This window comes from Aquarana catesbeiana, linkage group LG01, assembly GCF_042186555.1.
Source record: "Aquarana catesbeiana isolate 2022-GZ linkage group LG01, ASM4218655v1, whole genome shotgun sequence".
Classification (NCBI taxonomy): domain Eukaryota; kingdom Metazoa; phylum Chordata; class Amphibia; order Anura; family Ranidae; genus Aquarana; species Aquarana catesbeiana.
Genome location: NC_133324.1, coordinates 478,096,455 through 478,117,017, shown reverse-complemented (window position 1 = coordinate 478,117,017; position 20,563 = coordinate 478,096,455). Strand labels below are relative to the sequence as shown.

General features: G+C 41.5%; 1 protein-coding gene across 1 annotated transcript in view; it reads right to left on the bottom strand.

Moving 5' to 3' along the window:
• SHOC1 (shortage in chiasmata 1) overlaps positions 1-20,563 on the bottom strand; it is a 447,382-nt gene that overhangs the window by 10,508 nt on the left and 416,311 nt on the right. Inside the window, exons 27-28 of the mRNA XM_073612299.1 lie at positions 14,464-14,613; positions 11,459-12,350 (exon numbers count right to left, since the gene is read on the bottom strand). Of these exons, the coding sequence (XP_073468400.1) occupies positions 11,459-12,350; positions 14,464-14,613 (1,042 nt within the window). The remainder of the gene's footprint in view (positions 1-11,458; positions 12,351-14,463; positions 14,614-20,563) is intronic.

The window sequence follows — 20,563 nt, the reverse complement described above, 5'->3', positions numbered from 1 at the left end:
ACACCATAAACTCTATGATGAGTACAGAACCGCAACATGGATAGAAAACACTCAGCTGCTCAGAACAAACTGACAGAACGCACTGAAAATCAGAAAGGACCCGAGAAGAACGAGCTGGAAATCAGAAACAAACGGGTAAGAACGCACTGAAAAACAGAAGAAAACTATAAATAGAAGGCAATTAAAGACAGGAACGAACTGAGAACACGCACTGAAGAACAGATACAAATCGACAAGCACAAACTGAAAAGCAGAAATGAATTGAAAAGCATGAGGCTGAAAAGCACGAATCGTCTGTCTACTAACACGAGATAAACACGAGATTAGCAGAAGGAGCCCAAGGGGTGGCACACTGACTATTAAACTTCCTTTTTATCGGCTCGTCGTATGTGTTGTACATCACCGCGTTCTCACGTTCGGAATTGTTGGCCAACATTTGTGTGACCATGTGTATGCAGGACAAGTTTGAGCCAACAAGCTTCGAACAAAAATCCACGGTTTTGTTGGCGGAAAGTCCGATCGTGTGTACACAGCATTAGAGTTGGTAAATTGCAATAAAAAATATTTGGGGGTTAAATATGGGATTAATACCACTTTAATTCTGTGTGATATATTGGTCACCTATTCATAAACTATGGTCATTTAGAAATGTTTATATAATTATAAGTGACATTAAAAGGAGTGGTCAATGAAGTATAGTCAAACGATTTAGCATTCCTATTACCCAGTTCTTTTGATTGGGGGGGGGCTCTGTGACACCCTCTAGAAGTTTCACAAAAAGCTGGTGTGACTGCAGCTAATTGGTCCTTATTCTGAGGTCCAATGACTGATACAGTGAATTTTATGCAGCATTGAATTAGACCCTAGAACAACAGATCAGGCAACAACTTGGTAAATTATTTTCTTTTATTACCTATGGGTGTTATTTACTAAAGGAAAATCCACTTTGCACTGTGTGTTGCGTTTGTTACAATATGATTTTTTTTTATTAATCAGACTTACGATACATGGGACATAACATTACACAATAGTGGTTGGTTATAGAGATATTGTCAGTTTTTGGCTTGAGTAGATTTCTCAAACAAATGCTGTTTTATACAATGGGGGTAAATATCATTGTTGTATTCAATTGACAGTTCAATTAACAGGCTATTGTCTCTATTGCTACAGTACACAAGAAAGAGATTTAGTTGTTTGAGGTTCTCAAACTGAAAGAATGACTGTTAGATTACTGTCAGGTGATTAGACAATGGTACGTAGATACCATTTTTGTATTCAATTGACAGTTTGCAACAGTCCATTGTTTCTACAGCTACAGTAAACAGGTATGTTTTCTGTCATTTGGTAACTATGGTAAACAGCCTGACACATAATAGGGGTGAGTAGAGACACACACACACACAAAAATCATTGCCAATGGAGATCACGAACATACAGTAACAGAAGATAAGTAACCTTTAAGTGTATTTGTACTATTATAGACCATAGGCTGTTCAGTTTGCTAGGCATTTTGCTTGTTATAGATATCTGTCAGTCTTGTATTGTATTCCTAATATTGTAATAGTTTTTGTATGTACAGCATCTTTGAATAGTAAAAGCACAATTTACATACTGCAGAAATCTTGGCTTCCTTGCTTATACCACAGAGTAACCTTGCTAGATAGACGCAAGCAAAACACACTGCAAGTGCACTTGGAAGTAAAGTCGCTGTAGATCCAAAGGGGGAAATGCAAGGAAAATAAAAAACAGCATTTTAGCTTGCACATGATTGGATGATAAAATCAGCAGAGCTTCCACTCATTTCAGATCTACCCCTTAGATTTAGAGTGACTGCAATTCCAAGTGCACTTGCAGTGCAAAGTGGATTTGCCTTTCGTAAATAACCCCCTATGTATTTTGTTGTTGCTACTATTGTCTAATATGCGTTTTATGTTTTCGTTGTATAAACATACCTCCCAATTTTTAAACTTCAGAATGAGGGACACTTGAGGAAAGAAGTAATCTTGCATAGTGCGCCACAGCAAATGTGGGCATGGTCAAACTTCTGACAGTGGGGGGAGCTTAAGGGGCATCATTAAACAAAACTTCCTTGTACCTATAAAATATGCTTTTATTAGTGTTCCACAAGCAAGAGAGTCTCATGGATACATACAAACCCCAGCACATTAATTTAAAAAAAAGGATAAAAGAATGCAGGGTTTTGGAGTGCTTTATATACAGAGTGCAGGGTTCTGGGATGAGCTATGTACAGAGTTCAGGCTTCTGGGATAAGCTATGTACAGAGTGCAGGGTTCTGGGATGAGCTATGTACAGAGTGCAGGGTTCTGGGATGAACGACGTACAGAGTGCAGGGTTCTGGGATGAGCTATGTACAGAGTGCAGGGTTCTGGGATGAGCTACGTACAGAATGCAGGGTTCTGGGATAAGCTATGTACAGAGTGCAGGGTTCTGGGATGAGCTATGTACAGAGTGCAGGGTTCTGGGATGAGCGACGTACAGAGTGCAGGGTTCTGGGATGAGCTACGTACAGAATGCAGGGTTCTGGGATGAGCTATGTACAGAGTGCAGGGTTCTGGGATGAGCTACGTACATAGTGCAGGGTTCTGGGATGAGCTGCATGCAGAGTGAAGGGTTCTGGAATGAGCTATATACAGGGTGCAGGGTTCTGGGATGAGCTACGTACATAGAGCAGGGTTCTGGGATGAGCTATATACATAGTGCAGGTTTCTGGGATGAGCTACGTACAGAATGCAGGGTTCTGGGATGAGCTATGTACAGAGTGCAGGGTTCTGGGATGAGCTATGTACAAAGTGCAGGGTTCTGGGATGAGCTACGTACAGAGTGCAGGGTTCTGGGATGAGCTACGTACAGAGTGTACGGTTCTGGGATGAGCTGTGTACAGAGTGCAGGGTTCTGGGATGAGCTGGGTACAGAGTGCAGGGTTCTGGGATGAGCTATGTACAGAGTGCAGGGTTCTGGGATGAGCTGCATACAGAGTACAAGGTTCTGGGATGAACTATATACAGGGTTCAGGGTTCTGGGATGAGCTATGATGGGGGAATAGTGGAGGGCAGTATGATGGGAGGGATAGCAGTGGAGGGCAGTATGATAGGAGGGGTGGTAGTGGAGGGCAGAATGATGGGGGGTAGTGGAGGGCAGTATGATGGGAGGGGGGGTAGTGGAGGGCAGTATGATCGGAGGGGGATAGTGGAGGGCAGTATGATGGGAGGACAGTAGTGGAGGGCAGTATGATGAGAGGAGTGGTAGTGGAGGGCAGTATGATGGGAGGAGGGGTAGTGGAGGGCAATATGATAGGAGGGGGGGTAGTGGAGGGTAGTATGGGGGGACAGCATGACTGGAGGAGGGAAAGTATGGGAGGGAGCAGAGTGACCATGAGCATCCTCGGGGCACTGCAGGAAGCATTTCTCCTTCTTTCATCTGTACCTCCCACTTTAGGTTTGCCTCGGGGGTCCTGGCCTACCTTGGATGGTGCCCTGTGGGGCTGCCCCCATTGGTCCGTCCACCTCAGCTCCCGGGGGGTGGTGTCTCCGATTGCCGAGTGATGTATGGCCTCCGCCACCATCTCACGAACCACAATATGTAAGCATGCACTCTGTGTGGGGGTTTTTTAATCACCCCACCTCCGTTTCATGTTTATAATTACTAGTTTATTTTTATATCCTTTATTTTAGATCAAGATACACGCTTGCTCCTGACGAGTGGCACAAGAAGCCACGAAACGCGTCATACCATTCTTAATTTTTTGAGTTTTTTGGAGGCTTATTTTGCAGGCAATATTCCTTATTATATGGTTGTGTATTAATATCCTACTGATGTACCATGGAGAATTGTTTTATTCATTGAATCATGTATATTTGCTGCTATTATTGCTGATATTTCTCTCTGTTTGTGATTGATATATAATTTTATATGCATGTTTTACTTTCATGAATTCAATAAAAATTTCCCTAGTAGTCCATCGGTTTTGTTTTTTGGACATTTCACGCTTTTCATTTAAAGTCCCACTTTTGTTGCTTTTTTCTTAGACTAGTAAAGGGATGGAAACGCATGACCTCATCCGGTCATAGTTTCATTTAAAGTCCCATGGGATGGACAATCCCAAACCCTTCTCTAGCATTTCTCCTACCTTTCCAGCGGGCAGAAACAGCCTTCAGGCCAGACTCAGGGTCGGGGGGTGGAGCTGGCAGTCCTAGGTATGGATGACTGTTTGCCTCTACAGTGTCTATGCAGCTAGTGCCCAGGCTGGATAGGAGGGCCGGCGGAGGCGGCATATAGGAGAACCGATCCTTCTCCTGCAGCCGCTGAAAGTCATCCCTGTACCTAGGACCACCAGCTCCACCTCCCGACTCCACCCCCAGCTCTTGCTTAACAAGTGCACTCCGCTGTGAATGCTGAGGCCTCTGCCTCTCTCCTCCTCGTGACATCACTAGTTGCTAGAAACCAGTTTGGGCAGTGAGCCTAGGGCCGGAGAATAATATAAAAGGGGTCTCCGCTAGCCAGGGGCCCACCACAGTGCGTGACAGTGGCGATGCAAGGGCTATTTTAGGGGGCATCAGATTGGCCCAGGGCCAGGAGTCAATACCGGGACACTGTATTGTCCAGGAATGAAGGTGCCCAGGACCCGGGACAGATCTGCCAATTGCGGGACTGTCCCGGGCAACCGGGACTGTTGGGAGGTATGGAAAACGAGTTCTTGTCTGTTTGAAGAGCACTATTATATTTTAACCTCCATCATATCCCTGTCTGAGGTAATGCCTGTATTACATACGATTCTTAAAATTCTGAATTGTTACAGCATATACAGTAGAAAGGCCACATTTTCATTAAAACACATGGTGGCAGCTGCTGCATGTTGTTAAAGGGTTAACAGCATACTTTACTGGCAGTCTGTTGGTGCTTAGACTGCTGTCACATGTGCTAGAAAATCTCTGAGCAGGGTGAGGTTGAGAGTGCCATCTGCACGCATGGGACAGAGAACTTGCATACAAGAATAATCAATGTCTACCAGCCTAAACAAAGCAGCTGAACATAGGAGTGAAAATTGTAAAGCTTCACTGCTAAAAGAAGCATCTTGGACAGCTTGGTGGCCAAAACCAGACCCAGGCACTCCAGGCAGAAAGATTGGACAAAAACTGATTTATTGAGGTTAAGAGGCCCAAGGCTTCAGGGTCTGTATTTACAGTGAGAAATTAGATTTCAAGGCTAAAATAGACCCACTCAAACTAGCAGGTTGTCCCAATTCAACATTCAAGATCCTATGTATTCTTAGTAAGGCTCAAATGGGGGCCAAAAGTGTGGTGATTACCTGGGAGAACAACGCTAAGCCAAGAAGAAGAACCACAAGCTGGCAATGATCCTCCTCATCATGAAGCAGAGGAAGTGCTGGCAACCAGGGCAAAAAGGTACATACAATGAAGCATCTTTGAGGTTCACACTCCAGCACACTCTCAAAAGCAATTTGCCGTAGATCGCTTTTCAGAGGTCAGATATGCTTCCAGGCATTCAGGGAGCAATCTCATCACCTCCGAAATGCCTTTTCATTTACTACTGAACAGCAATTTTCAATTGAACCAACGAGCTGCAACCACAAGGCAAGCATTTGGCTCACTGGCCTCATCGCTCATTGACTTAAATGGGTGAGTTTGACAAGCGTCACCACCTTTCAATTTGACAAACTGCATTAAATTTGCAGCAGTCGTGATGCTTTGCATGTGTACAGCCCCATCTGGCTGTATGTTATCTTTTAGGTTGATTGTTGGATAGAGGTAAAAATGTGACTCAACTGCCTGTTTTTGCTACCCCCTTGCTACCCTGTGGAAGAGACCTAACAGGTCCCCATGATGGAGAGGTGTCACCACCAATTCAGCAGACCTCATCTTGATTTTGCGTATACTCACAAAGCTGGTGAGTTTCTTCAGACATCCTTTGGGACAGTGAACAGATCTGAAACAATATTATTCAGGGGGAACTGGCAATCCTCCCCTATTTTAGAAGGCCTATCATGTGTACAGGGCATTAGAGTTGAATAAAAAGGCATTTTCTGAAAAAATAAAAAATAGAAAAGAAAGGGAACGAAATCCCAGCAGGGAAAATGAAGTCCTAACTCTTCTATACTAGTCAATAAACTGACCACCTGCAAGGGCTAATCCCTAGGCTAAGCTTTTTCTTTGTTTTATATCTAGTATAGGTATCTTCTGCAGGTGGCTGTATAACCCAATCATATTGAATAGAGAGAGCTATGTCCATCAGAAAAGATCAGTGCCACCTATCAGTGTCCATTAGTGCTGCCTTACCAGTGCCTATCAGTGCCCATCAGTGCCGCCTATCAGTGCCCATCAGCACAGCCTATCAGTGCCCATCAGTGCAGCCTTATCAGCGCACATCAGTGAAGGAGAAAAATTACCTGTTTTCAAAATTTTATAACAAACTATGAAACAGTTTTGAAAAAATTGGTCCTTTTTTTTTTATTTAGCAAAAACTAAAAAACCCAGCAGCAATTAAATACCACCAAAAGAAAGCTCTACAGTATCTGTGTGAAAAAAATGATAAAAATGTAATCTGGGTACACTGTAGCATGACCGCGCAACTGTCATTCAAAGAGTGACAGCGCTGAAAGCTGAAAATTGGTCTGGGCAGGAAAGGGGGTTTAAGTGCCCAGTAAGCAAATGGTTAAGTTGAACAGAATATCCCACCTTTTTCAGTTTAGTACCCTCCCACCAAGGACTTTTACATTCCTTTCCCTGCTCTTTTGAGCTATTCGCTGCCTGCTTTCAGCATACAAAAATAAATAGGCTGTCTGCCACTAGGATGCATAATAGCCTTTCCAAAAGAATGACTGGGGATTTTCTGATTTTCCACACAAATGCAGAAAAAGAAGTTGCCTCGCCAGAAGACTTTGCAGTAATGGTTGTGAGGCTCTCGGCTGCTAGAGATGGGCTGAGAACCCCCTAGTTCAGTTTGCACCAGAACTCTGAACATCGCAAAAGTTCGGAGCCAAACAACGAACCCTATTAAAGTCTATGGGACCCGAACTGGAGAAATTGCCCATTTTGAAGGCTTATATACAAGTTATTGGGCATACAAAGGGTATGGGGGTCCAAGTACTGCCCTGGGGGACATGTATCAATGCAAAAAAAGTTTTTAAATATATAATTTTTAAATGAGCTGTGATTTAACCTCTTCAACCATGGAAAGGTTTACCCCCCTCCCATGACCAGGCCATTTTTTGCGATACAGCACTGCATTATTTTAACTAACAATTGCGCGGTTGTGCAATGCTGTACCCAAATAAAGTCGATGTCTTTTTTTCCCACAAATTGAGCCATCTTTTGGTGGTATTTGATCACCTCTACGGGTTTTATTTCTTGTGCTATAAACAAAAAAGCCGACAATTTTGAAAAAAAAAAATTTTTTTTTACGTTATGATATAAAACATACTCTTCATCAATTTAGGCCAATGTGTATTCTGCTACATATTTTTGGTAAAAACATCCCAATAAGCGTATATTGATTGGTTTGTGCAAAAGTTATAGTGTCTATAAACTATGAGATATATTTATGGAATTTTTAGTAAAGGCGGCGATCAGCAATTTTTAGCGGGACCGCGACATTGCAGCAGACAAATCGGACACTAAGTGAGCCTTTTTGGAAACCAGTGACATTATTACAGTGATCAGTGCTAAAAAAATGCACTGTCACTGTACTAATTGCACTGGCAAGGAAGGGATTAGCGGCAACCAAAGGGTTAAATGTGTTCCCTAGGAATGCTTTCTAATTGTGGGGGGTGCATTGACTAGGGGAAAACAGTGATCCGTGTTTCTGCTTAGCAGAAGCACAAGATCTCCATCTTCCCCTCTCACAGAATGGTGGTTTACATAGGCAGACCGCCGTTCCACTCTCCGGAGAATGATTGGTGGGTTCTGGTGGACATCGACCCTCTGATTGGCTCCAGCTGTGTCCAATCACAGCGGGAGCGGGCTGCCCAGACATAGTGCAAAGTACTGCTTTCACGCAGGAGGGACGCCCTGCAGAAGTATATTTGCGTGCCCCACAGTCCATAAGGGGTTAATGATGCTTAGAGCTAAACAATAAAAATGAAATATTCCTTTTATAGTGCCTGGGGGGTCACCTTAGTCTGCTTGTAAAGTGGCACATTTGTACCATGTATAGAACATGCTGCAGCAAAAATTACATTTTTAAAAAGAAAAAAAAAATTCCCTGCAAGCTTTTATTATTTTGTAAACAGCTTGTGTGACTCAGCCTGTGCATCATCAAGGCATAAGTGGCTGACACTTTGTTCAAATAACTCAGCTGACTCCTTCATGCATGATGCTGGGGCTATGGCAAGAGTAGCTGTGGACAAGGAGGCAGAATAAGCCGCTCTGGCAGCTGCGGTGGACTGCACACTAGTCTCTGCTTGGGTGATAAAAGGATGAGGAGGCAACACTATCCGCACCCTAAATCTCCATCACTGGCTCACATCCTCTTCTTCACAGGGGTTCTTTCTCTCACTTGATGCTGAGAAGGCATTCGACAGAGTGGCCTGGGACTATATGCGGGAGGTGCTAGTGGCAGTTGGCCTGGCACCCCGCATGCTTGCGTGTGTGTTGGCCCTATATTTGAGCCCCTCCACTAAGGTAAGGGTTAATGGCCACCCGTCGAATGCCTTCTCCATCAGTAATGGTACACGCCAGGGGTGCCCTTTATCCCCCCTAATCTACACTTTGACTCTGGAGCCACTCCTCAATAGAATAAGAACTAATCCGGACATTGGAGGACTGATAGTCGGTGGAAGGGAATTCAAGGTGGCTGCCTTTGCGGACGATATTTTATTGTCCCTGAAATTGCCCCGCATCTCATTACCCAATTTATTGAAAGATCAAGATGTATCCTGTGTTTCTTTTGTCTGTAAACCCTGCTTGTTTATTACCTTACTATGTCATTTGATGTGAATTGGTACCTGTTTTCTTTAAACTAAATAAAATCTTTATGGAAAAAAAAAAAAAAAAAGGATGAGGAGGATGGTTTAGTAAGCCAGTCCAACACCTGCTCTACATGCTGTGGCTGGATAGCATGGGCAACAGCACTAAACAGAGAAAACGGTGCCCTGCCTGAGGACTGACCATGCCCACCTTTGCTTGTGGACACATACGTTGCTGGCCACCTCACAGTGGCAAGGGAAGGTCTGCCTCTCCTAGTTGGCCTCCCAGACATGATGAGCAAGGGCTTATTACCGAAATGTAATAGAGCCAGGGAAATGTGTAATTGAATGCACTTCAATCAATGAAAAGTGGCGTTTGGTGTACTTTAACGTGAAGACTGCCGCTGACATAAATGTCACTTCCATAATCTGCAGTAAAAAATTGCACTGACGCACTACAATATACTGCAGTAAAAATGCACTGACACACTTCAATATACTGCAGTAAAACTGCACTGACACATTTCAATATACTGCAGTAAAAACTGCACTGATGCACTACAATATACTGCAGTAAAAATGCACTGACGCACTACAATATACTGCAGTAAAACTGCACTGACACACTGCAATATACTGCAGTAAAATTGAGCTGACATACTTCTATATACTGCAGTAAAACTGTACTGATGCACTACAATATACTGCAGTAAAAATGCACTGATGCACTACAATATACTGCAGTAAAATTGAGCTGACATACTTCTATATACTGCAGTAAAACTGCACTGATGCACTACAATATACTGCAGTAAAACTGCACTGATGCACTACAATATACTGCAGTAAAAATGCACTGATGCACTACAATATACTGCAGTAAAACTGCACTGACGCACTACAATTTACTGCAGTAAAACTGCACTGACGCAATACAATATACTGCAGTGAAACTGCTCTGACACACTGCAATATACTGCAGTAAAATTGCGCTGACATACTTCTATATACTGCAGTAAAACTGCACTGATGCACTACAATATACCGCAGTAAAAATGCACTGATGCACTTCAATGTACTGCAGGAAAACTGAAATGATGCACTACAATATACTGCAATAAAACAACACAGATACACTACACTAACACACTTCAATATACTGCAGTAAAACTGCACAGACACACTACACTGCACTATATTCAGACTACACTGACACTCACAATAGAATTACAATAGCACACTATAGCACACTAACTCGCTAGTAGCAATAAACCAGTGGCTCTCCTGTTCTCGGGACCCACTAACAGGCCAGGTTTGCAAGATAACTGAAATATATCACAAGTGATATCATTTGCTGCTCAGTGATTGCAGTATTCTAGTCTGCATCTCCCCGAGGTAATACTTAAAACCTGGCATCTTAGTGGGTCCTGAGGACAGGAGTTGAGAACCACTGCAATAAACAGAGCCCCGTTCTATCTATCTCCACTCCTATATCACATTGCAAATGCATGCTCTGGGACGGAACCTTTTATACTGTGGGGTGGGTCTATGAACAATGAGCTATGATTAGCCTAAGGCCGCGTACACACGGGCGGACTTTTCGACCGGACTGGTCCGACAGACTTTCCAGCGGACTTTCAACGGACTTTTGACGGACTTCCCACTGACTTTTTAACGAACAGACTTGCCTACACTTGATCACACCAAAGTCCGACGGATTTGTACGTGATGACGTACACTGGACTAAAATAAGGAAGTTGATAGCGAGTAGCCAATAGCTGCCCTAGCGTCGGTTTTTGTCCGTCGGACTAGCATACAGGTGAATGGATTTCTGGGTCTGGCGGAGTTACGACGTAAAGATTTGAAACATGTTCCAAATCTAAAGTCTGTCAGATTTGCGACTGGAAAAGTCTGCTGAAGGTCCGGTGAAGCCCACACATGATCGGAATGTCCGCCGGATTTGGTCCGTCAGCGTCCGTCGGACAAGTCCGGTCGAAAAGTCAGACTGTGTGTACGCTGCATAAGGCATTGTAACTTTCTCCAATCATGGCTCTGACACTGTTCAGTGCCCTGAATGGGCAAATCCTTCAGTAAAGCCAATCGGGGCTTTACTGGAGCGCACAGGGCAGTGCACAGTGCATTGTGGCGTATTCGGCTGGCTGAACACAATTTGGAGTTCGCCGAATGGGCGTACAGCCAATGTTGGGTCCGAACTTACGCTCGGCCCAAACTGTTCGCCCAACACTACCGGCTGCCTGTACAGTAAATATCTGGCAGGAACGCAGGTCAGGAAAGGTCCCCAAGTCCCTAGCTTATGTTTCAAAATAATTGCATTTACCAAATGAAACATGAGAATTATTGTTAACTTTTAGGTACCTCCAAGTGTATTTTCTATTTTTTTAATTATACTTTTAGGCAAGAATATGCAGAAATTAAAATGGGGTTCCCTAAAGATGAGCAATAACATAACCATTTTTTAGACGCGTAGGGAATTTTGATTTAATAAAAGTACCGTACCTGCTGGTGTTTCTTTTGTTACACCACTGTGTATTATAAATCTTCTCTCCCCAGCAATTTCCATCTGAGAAAATTGTAGACCATGTAGGTGTTCAATACTGAGGACTGAGGGATCATGACTGGAAATGTTCCCTGATCCACACTTTGAAGAGACCCACGGCTTTTCTGCAGACATTTCTTTGTTAACAAAAAATGTATTCTCTAGCTCATTTCTGCCATACACTGTGTTTGGGGAATTTTGGAGGCCTGATGCATTTGCAAAGAAATGCTCGGTATTCATTGAAAAGCTTAGATTGCCTTCAGCACCATAATAGTTATGCTGTGGAAGAATACTCTCAAGAATACTATCCTCTTCACCAGTAAGTATATCTGGAGAACTTTCCTGTGTATCTGTAGTCTGATGGGAATATTGTTTGGAAACATTTTCTGCAAGTGTTGTCCTGTTTTGGTTTCTTGAAAAGCCCAGAGATGTTGCTTCTGAGTAATACTTGCGGCTAAATCTCATTGACTGTTTAGGTGCATTATGACAACTCTGCAAAACAGGAACATTTGATGATAGCAGTGTTTGTTCTACATCTTGGTTGTTCCTGATACCAGTGGTCTGACGATATTGCTGAGCATCTTTCTCAACGACTTCACTTTGGTGGCTTAATTTGGTTGCATTATTAGAAACCATTATTTTAAATGTTTTCAACAATCCATTGTTACCGAGCTGTGACTTGTTGCTGGCAAATGCATCGCAGGAATTATGATTATCAATATCTATAGAAGAGCATTGGATACTGTCAGGGCTACAACAGTCTTCTATAGCAGCTGATGCTGAGATTTGAAAAGATCTTTGACATGTGGCTGATGTCCATAACTTGTTGAAAGCTGTAATATCACTGAAATGCTAAGAGGACAAAATTAGAAGCATTTAAAGTAAATAATAATTTTTTTATCAGTTTATATTTATTAACCCCATCAGCTTTCACACCTTATAAACCAAAACTATGTTTACATTTCTGCTATAGACCTAATGATTCAGCAACATTGTCATTTTGCTACAAACAAGGCTTTATTTTGGTCTATTGTTTTGCAAAAAAAACAAAACAAAAACAAACAAACGTATTTTCTATGCAATAGCGAATTAAACAGATTTTTTGTTCAATTTTGCAACTTTTAAAAAATGTTTCCCTAGAAACAAGACAAAATGAGAATGGAGAATGAAGTATAGCTAAAGCTTTTTTGGCCATACTTTTCTTGTGGGTTAACAGGAGCGCACTTACTTTTGCTCTGCTGTAATCCAGAGTCAGCTGACAGCGGGCTATTGCCTGCTCTCAGTTGACATAGCAGAGCCACTCCAGGCTCTGTAAGGATCCCAACATTGTCGGGATCCACGCAGATGCCTGATCATCAGCCGGCTTTGCCTTTCAGTGCGCCACAAAAAGCCAGCTGCTCCTGCACCCCCTCCTGCCATTCTTGCACACCATATGTAGATTATGATGTGCACAATACTGTAGATGTTACTGTGTGCAGTACTGTAGATGCTACTGCACACATAACTGTAAATGTTACTGCAAAGTGGTCTGTGCATAGTATTGTGCATTATGCTATATCTATTGCTGTTCAAATTACTGTAGATGGCACTGCACACAACTGTAAATGGTTCTGTGCACCATACTCTAGATGTAACTACACAATACTGTAGGTGGTATTATGCACCACAGTTTAAATAGTGCTGTACACATTACTTACTGCACCCTATACTAAAAACACCACCGATGATACTGTGAACGCTATGTATGCTTTTGTACACAATACTATAGACACTAAAGAAATGTATTTAAGACATTGATATGCATATTGCAGTGCCTCATCAATATGTCTATTGTTATTGTACACTGTGCTGTGGATACTAGACACTATATATTTCTGTGCACCATAACGAGAATGCTAAGAACCATAATATGGACTCTAAAGACAATGTAAACAGTAGGGTTATTACTATGCAGAATATGAAAAAAAATAAGGGATTTATTTAGTGGGTGTATGCCAACCACTAAAATATGGTATGGTCAAGCGATCAACTACAATAATACTAAAAAAACTGGCTGCGACACACATCACAACGCAAATAGTAGCCAAATATTAGGAGACCCAAGTGCATTTACAAACCACTCTTTTACTATACTATATTGTGAACCAACTTTATTAGTACAAAAATTGGTATCTAACAAATTACAGTTTCATCCTGCAAAATAATATGTTAGTTGTCAGACTGTAAAACATCATATGGAAATATAGCTGAATCCTGGATAGTGGATAGGGTGTGTCCGCTGAGCACAATAAAATACTTTTTAGCACACCTACCATATACTCATCAGTCCCTTTGATTCGGTGGAGTTAGCTTTGTCTCCAGGGACAAAAAAAAGCTGCTGCATTTGGCAGTTGGAGTTCTCATCTTACCAACAACTATTAAGGAATACCAAGAGTCGTTTATAAAGACCAGGGACCTTGCCATATCATATTGGACTCTGCCCTGAATCAAAGACAAGACAAACTCTACTTATATTCTTTTCCACTTTTGAAAACCCTTTTATTTTACTGTTGCTTATGTCTGTTTTGTTATATCTTTTCTGTAAATATTTCTTGCACCATTATTCTTTTCGATATAACAATGCTTAAAAATCCTTAAACTGAATTTCTGAATGTTCTAACTATAAATGAAAGACCTTTGCCTCTGTAAAGAAGCTACCTTAGTGTAAGACTACATTCCTGTCTAGCCATTGCAGGGAGTGATACAATTTTGAAAGGTCAAAATTGCAACAGGGGTTGCTGTGAAAAGTACATGTTTGCATTAAAACATGGCGGCACCTACTGTGTGTGTAAAGGGTTGCTCAGTTAACCTGCCCCAATGATGATTGCTCGCAGACTGCTGGTGCATAAATTGTTGTCTCGCTAGCTGGAAAATCTACATGCAGGATGAGGCTGAAAAAGTAATTGTCACATATACTTTGTCATACCTTTAAAACTTTAGATGGCATTTCTGGAAATAGTTCCATTAGCTGGTCATTGGTTGCCAACAGTAACCATTGTAGTGAGGATCCTCTGCTTAGCATACTCTGAGCCACTAAAGGATTAATACTTGGAAATGAAAGTAAAACTCTTTCTTCCTGGAAAATAAATTCATATTACTGCAAAATATAATGATTCTATTTATAAAAGCAGCATTAGGTACACTACAAAAATAATACATTTTTTTCTAAAGACCAAGCTATAAAACAAATAGCAAGCAAAATAAACAATTTTTTTTTTGGCATAGTTCAAAGGCAACAGCGTTAGTTTATCCTCTTTGTTGTATAGTCAGATACATTTTTCATATTAACAATATTTTTACAAGACATCACTGGAAAATATGCCTTATTGACATGTAACTTCACCAATGTCAAGATCACCTTTTACTTCAAAATTAGTGTATAATTTTCTCATAAAGTTTGACTGAGACTTCAACCATTCTGTTATTAATAGCCACATAAACTGCATGCCCAAAAGACAAGGTTGTTATTATATAATTGTAATATTTAGAAAAGATGACAAAGAAACTTTTGTAAAATCACAATAAACAGATGTATTGCCCGCTACTCACGATCAGAAAATCATACGAAAAATACCACTTTCGAATGGATCATAAGATAATTGGATCATTTATACAGAGCTTTCGAGAGCCGATCAGAACATTTCATCCTATATTATTTGATCGGACATGCACAAAATTTTTTTTTTCGTACGATGCCATATCGTGCGATTTTTGTTTAATCAGTACAGCTGTCATTTGAAAATGCATTGCAACACATGACATCGCTTCTGAATTTTTATTCTGTCGTACAAGAATTTTCGTGACCTTAGTAAACTCTTCAGATTCGATCTGGGACTAGCATTTGAAAAAAAACGGACGATCTTTCATCCGATAATCTCATCGAGTGTACCAGGCATAAGAGAAAAATAAATTGTGAACCTTTGCACATGTTTTGGATTTCTGACAAAGCTCCTAAAATGTGATGGGATCACATCTATGTAATAATAGTAAATACAGCCTTATTTAAAAAAAATGCAATAATGCTATTCAACAATCTAGACAATCAATGTATTGAAGAAGAAGTATTTAAACCTCTAGGATAACAATATCTTGAAAACAGGGTGACTGGAGTCATATACCACAAAAATATGTTGAGTGATTTAATGAGCTCAGGGGTAAGGTTGACTCATTTCCCTTTTAAACTTCTTGGCTGTGTTCACATACTTCAGATGGATCAACCCTCTGCTACGGACTGTCACCTTGTGACTTGCTACAAAAGTTGCTTACAAAAGGTTACAAAAAAATTATTGAAGGAGGTGAGAATGAAGGAAGCTTCTTCCTGTTTGCCAAAATATGAAGGCATAATTTTCCTATAGGGCAAAATGAATTGCCTGAAGCTCAAATATTGATTTTTAATGATATATTATACTGTTTCTGAGATGGAGACTCTGATAGCCTTAGCTAATCATATGGAAGATCGATGCAACAAAACCTGGTTCTACTGGATGGAATTCACGTGCTCCCCCGATTATCAAGCCATCATGGACTCTCAGGTATAAGCCATATTGTATCCTTGTCAGGCCCCTCTGGGGGTTTCCAATTTTTCATTTTTCTCACGCCACACCTGGATAGCTGTCCCTTGTCCCCACCCTCCTTAGCCACTCCCTAATCTTGGCCCTTCCCCTCTTCTCCACCCCTTCTTTTTTCATTTGTTTTAGTTTTTTGTCTCTTTTTTCCAGTTTTGGGCATATACGACCACATGTTCATGCATATGATGATGGTTTCCTGAGGCCAGTTTGACAAGCGTCCACTCAATAAACTTTCCCTTATGTCTATTTCTTTGATTGCCCCCTAGATCTGTTACTGTATATACAGTACCTTGGAAAGTATTCATACCCCTTGAAATTTTCCATATTTTGTCATGTTACACCCAAAAACGTAAATGTATTTTATTGGTATTTTATGTGATAGACCAACACAAAGTGGCACATAATTGTGAAGTGGAAGGAAAATGATAAATGGTTTTCAATTTTTTTTAACAAATACATATGTGAAAAGTGTGGCATGCATTTATATTCAGCCCCCTTTACTCTGATACCCCTAACTAAATTCTAGTGGAACCAATTGCCTTCAGAAGTCACCTAATTAGTAAATAGAGTCCACCTGTGTGTAATTTAATCTCAGTATAAATACAACTGTTCCGTGAAGCCCTCAGAGGATTCTTAGAGAACCTTAGTGAAAACACAGCATCATGAAGGCCAAGGAACACACCAGACAGGTCAGGTATAAAGTTGTGGAGAAGTTTAACCACTTGAGCCCCGGACCATTATGCTGCCTAAGGACCAGAGGTCTTTTTCCAATTTGGCACTGCGTCGCTTTAACTGCTAATTGCGCGGTCATGCAATGCTGTACCCAAACGAAATTTGCGTCCTTTTCTTCCCACAAATAGAGCTTTCTTTTGATGGTATTTGATCACCTCTGCAGTTTTTATTTTTTGCGCTATAAACGGAAAAAGACCGAAAATTTTGAAAAAAAATGATATTTTCTACTTTTTGTTATAAAAAAATCCAATAAACTAAATTTTAGTCATACATTTAGGCCAAAATGTATTCGGCCACATGTCTTTGGTAAAAAAAATGTCAATAAGCGTATATTTATTGGTTTGCGCAAAAGTTATAGCGTCTACAAACTAGGGTACATTTTCTGTAATTTACACAGCTTTTAGTTTATGACTGCCTATGTCATTTCTTGAGGTGCTAAAATGGGCCTATGTGGAATTGCACCCCAAAATACATTCAGCTGCTTCTCCTGAGTATGGGGATACCACATGTGTGGGACTTTTTGGGAGCCTAGCCACGTACGGGGCCCCGAAAACCAAGCACCGCCTTCAGGATTTCTAAGGGTGTAAATTTTTGATTTCACTCTTCACTGCCTATCACAGTTTCGGAGGCCATGGAATGCCCAGGTGGCACAAAACCCCCCAAATGACCCCATTTTGGAAAGTAGACACCCCAAGCTATTTGCTGAGAGGCATGGTGAGTATTTTGCAGCTCTCATTTGTTTTTGAAAATGAAGAAAGACAAGAAAAAACTTTTTTTTTTTCTTTTTTCAATTTTCAAAACTTTGTGACAAAAAGTGAGGTCTGCAAAATACTCCCTATACCTCTCAGCAAATAGCTTTGGGTGTCTACTTTCCAAAATGGGGTCATTTGGGGGGGGTTTGTGCCACCTGGGCTTTCCATGGCCTCTGAAACTGTGATAGGCAGTGAAGAGTGAAATCAAAAATTCACGCCCTTAGAAAGCCTGAAGGCGGTGCTTGGTTTTCGGGGTCCCGTACGCGGCTAGGCTCCCAAAAAGTCTCACACATGTGGTATCCCCGTACTCAGGAGAAGCAGCAGAATGTATTTTGGGGTGTAATTTCACATATTTCCATGGCATGTTTGAGCAATATATCATTTAGTGACAACTTTGTGCAAAAAAAAAAAAAAAAATTTGTCTCTTTCCCGCAACTTGTGTCGCAATATAAAATATTCCATGGACTCGACATGCCTCTCAGCAAATAGCTTGGGGTGTCTACTTTCCAAAATGGGGTCATTTGGGGGGGTTTTGAACTGTCCTGGCATTTTATGCACAACATTTAGAAGCTTATGTCACACATCACTCACTCTTCTAACCACTTGAAGACAAAGCCCTTTCTGACACTCATTGTTTACATGAAAAAGTTATTTTTTTTTGCAAAAAAATTACTTTGAACCCCCAAACATTATATATTTTTTTAAAGCAAATGCCCTACAGATTAAAATGGTGGGTGTTTCATTTTTTTTTTTCACACAGTATTTGCGCAGCGATTTTTCAAACGCATTTTTGGGGGAAAAAACACACTTTTTTAAATTTTAATGCACTAAAACACACTATATTGCCCAAATGTTTGATGAAATAAAAAAGATGATCTTAGGCCGAGTACATGGATACCAAACATGACATGCTTTAAAATTGCGCACAAACGTGCAGTGGCAACAAAATAAATACATTTTTAAAAACCTTTAAAAGCCTTTACAGGTTACCACTTTAGATTTACAGAGGAGGTCTACTGCAAAAATTACTGCCCTCGATCTGACCTTTGTGGCGATACCTCACATGCATGGTGCAATTGCTGTTTACGTTTGACGACAGACCGCCGCTTGCGTTCGCCTTAGCGCGAGAGCAGGGGGCGACAGGGGTGCTTTTTTTTTTTTTTTTATTTCTTTATTATTTTTTTGCTTTTTTATCTTATTTTTAAACTGTTCCTTTCATTTTTTTTTTTTTAATCATTTTTATTGTTATCTCGGGGAATGTAAATATCCCCTATGATAGCAATAGGTAGTGACAGGTACTCTTTTTTGAAAAAATTGGGGTCTATTAGACCCTAGATCTCTCCTCTGCCCTCAAAGCATCTGACGACACCAAGATCGGTGTGATAAAATGCTTCCCCAATTTCCCAATGGCGCTATTTACATCCGGCGAAATCTAAGTCATAAAATGCTCGTAGCTTCCGGTTTCTTAGGCCATAGAGATGTTTGGAGCCACTCTGGTCTCTGATCAGCTCTATGGTCAGCTGGCTGAATCACCGGCTGCATTTTCAGGTTCCCTGTTGAGACAGGAGAGCCAGAGAAAAACACGGAAGATGGTGGGGGGGGCATTCCATCCCACGGCTTGTAAAAGCAGTCTAGAGGCTAATTAGCCGCTAGGATTGCTTTTACATGAAAGCCGACCGCTGGCTGAAAAGAATGATACCAAGATGATACCTAAACCTGCAGGCATCATTCTGGTATAACCATTCAAAGTCGTGAATGGCGTACCTGAAGACAAAAAAATGGTTAACAATAAAGCACAGTAAACGGTAAAGTATAAAAAATTGCATACCTGAAAAGCAAACATGATAAAACATAATAACAATAAAACATTGCAGAATAGAATACAGTAAAAAAGAGCAGAACAATAGAGAGAGAGAATAGAGAGAGAGAGAGAGAACAATGAAACGACAACTATTTTTTTTTATTTTATATATTTTTTTTTTTTTTACACTTTTTTTGTAACTAACTTTTATAACGGTAACCGGTTCCAGGTTCGGGTCTCTCAAAATGCGATGGCATCTTGGGAGACCCTGTGAAAGTGTGCCTAGTCTGTGCAATGCTGTACCCTACGCTAATACTCAACTAGTGAATGGTAGCGTTCAAAACATTCACCAATGCAAAGACCAGGATTGTCAGGACAGGAGGGACAATAATAGCGGGTGTCACGCCTATATCCGCGCTTGCTGCAGACACAACATCTTTTTTGGGGGGGTTCGTTGGGTAGGGGTACTCGGGAGGACATCAAGAAAATGCCTCTCATGCAGCCGACTGCATTTGGTTGGGGATGTGAATGCGGGAAGCACGGGCGCTGCAGAAGCGGTGGGTTCCCAATTAGGATTGGCGAATGCAGCAGGAAGGGCATTATGGGCACGACGGGCCTGTGTTTGTCTTCTTGGTGGCAGCGCGACACTACTTGTGCTTGCCACCTCACCAGCTTGAACTGCACTTATGGGACTCACCACGTCACCAAGTGTTACTGCAGTGCTGGTTTGACTACGACCGGGGTGTACTAGGCCGCTGGTGCTTGCCAGTTCAATAAAAAGCTACCAAAAAAACTGTTAGCGATCGCAGGGATCAAGCCTGACTCTGCGAACGCTGCAGTTATGCGTTAAGTGTTTTGTAAGTGACAGTAATCGATCGATACTGCACTTGGGTGGGCTGGGCCGGGTGGAGGGGCAAAATGCAGGTGCTAGAAGGTATCTGGGCTGATCCCGCTAACACTGCGTTTTTGGGAACCCTAAACTGCTGGGGACGCCAGTATAGATCTGATCGGATCAGATATTGATCCGTTCAGATACTATACCACTAAGGGAGGCGTATGCTGCGTGCGTGGGTGTTAGCGGTACTGGTGCTAATCTGACGCTGCTTGGGGCTGGTGCTTGCCAGTTCACCAAAATACTACCAAAAAAACTGTTAGCGATCGCAGGGATCAGGC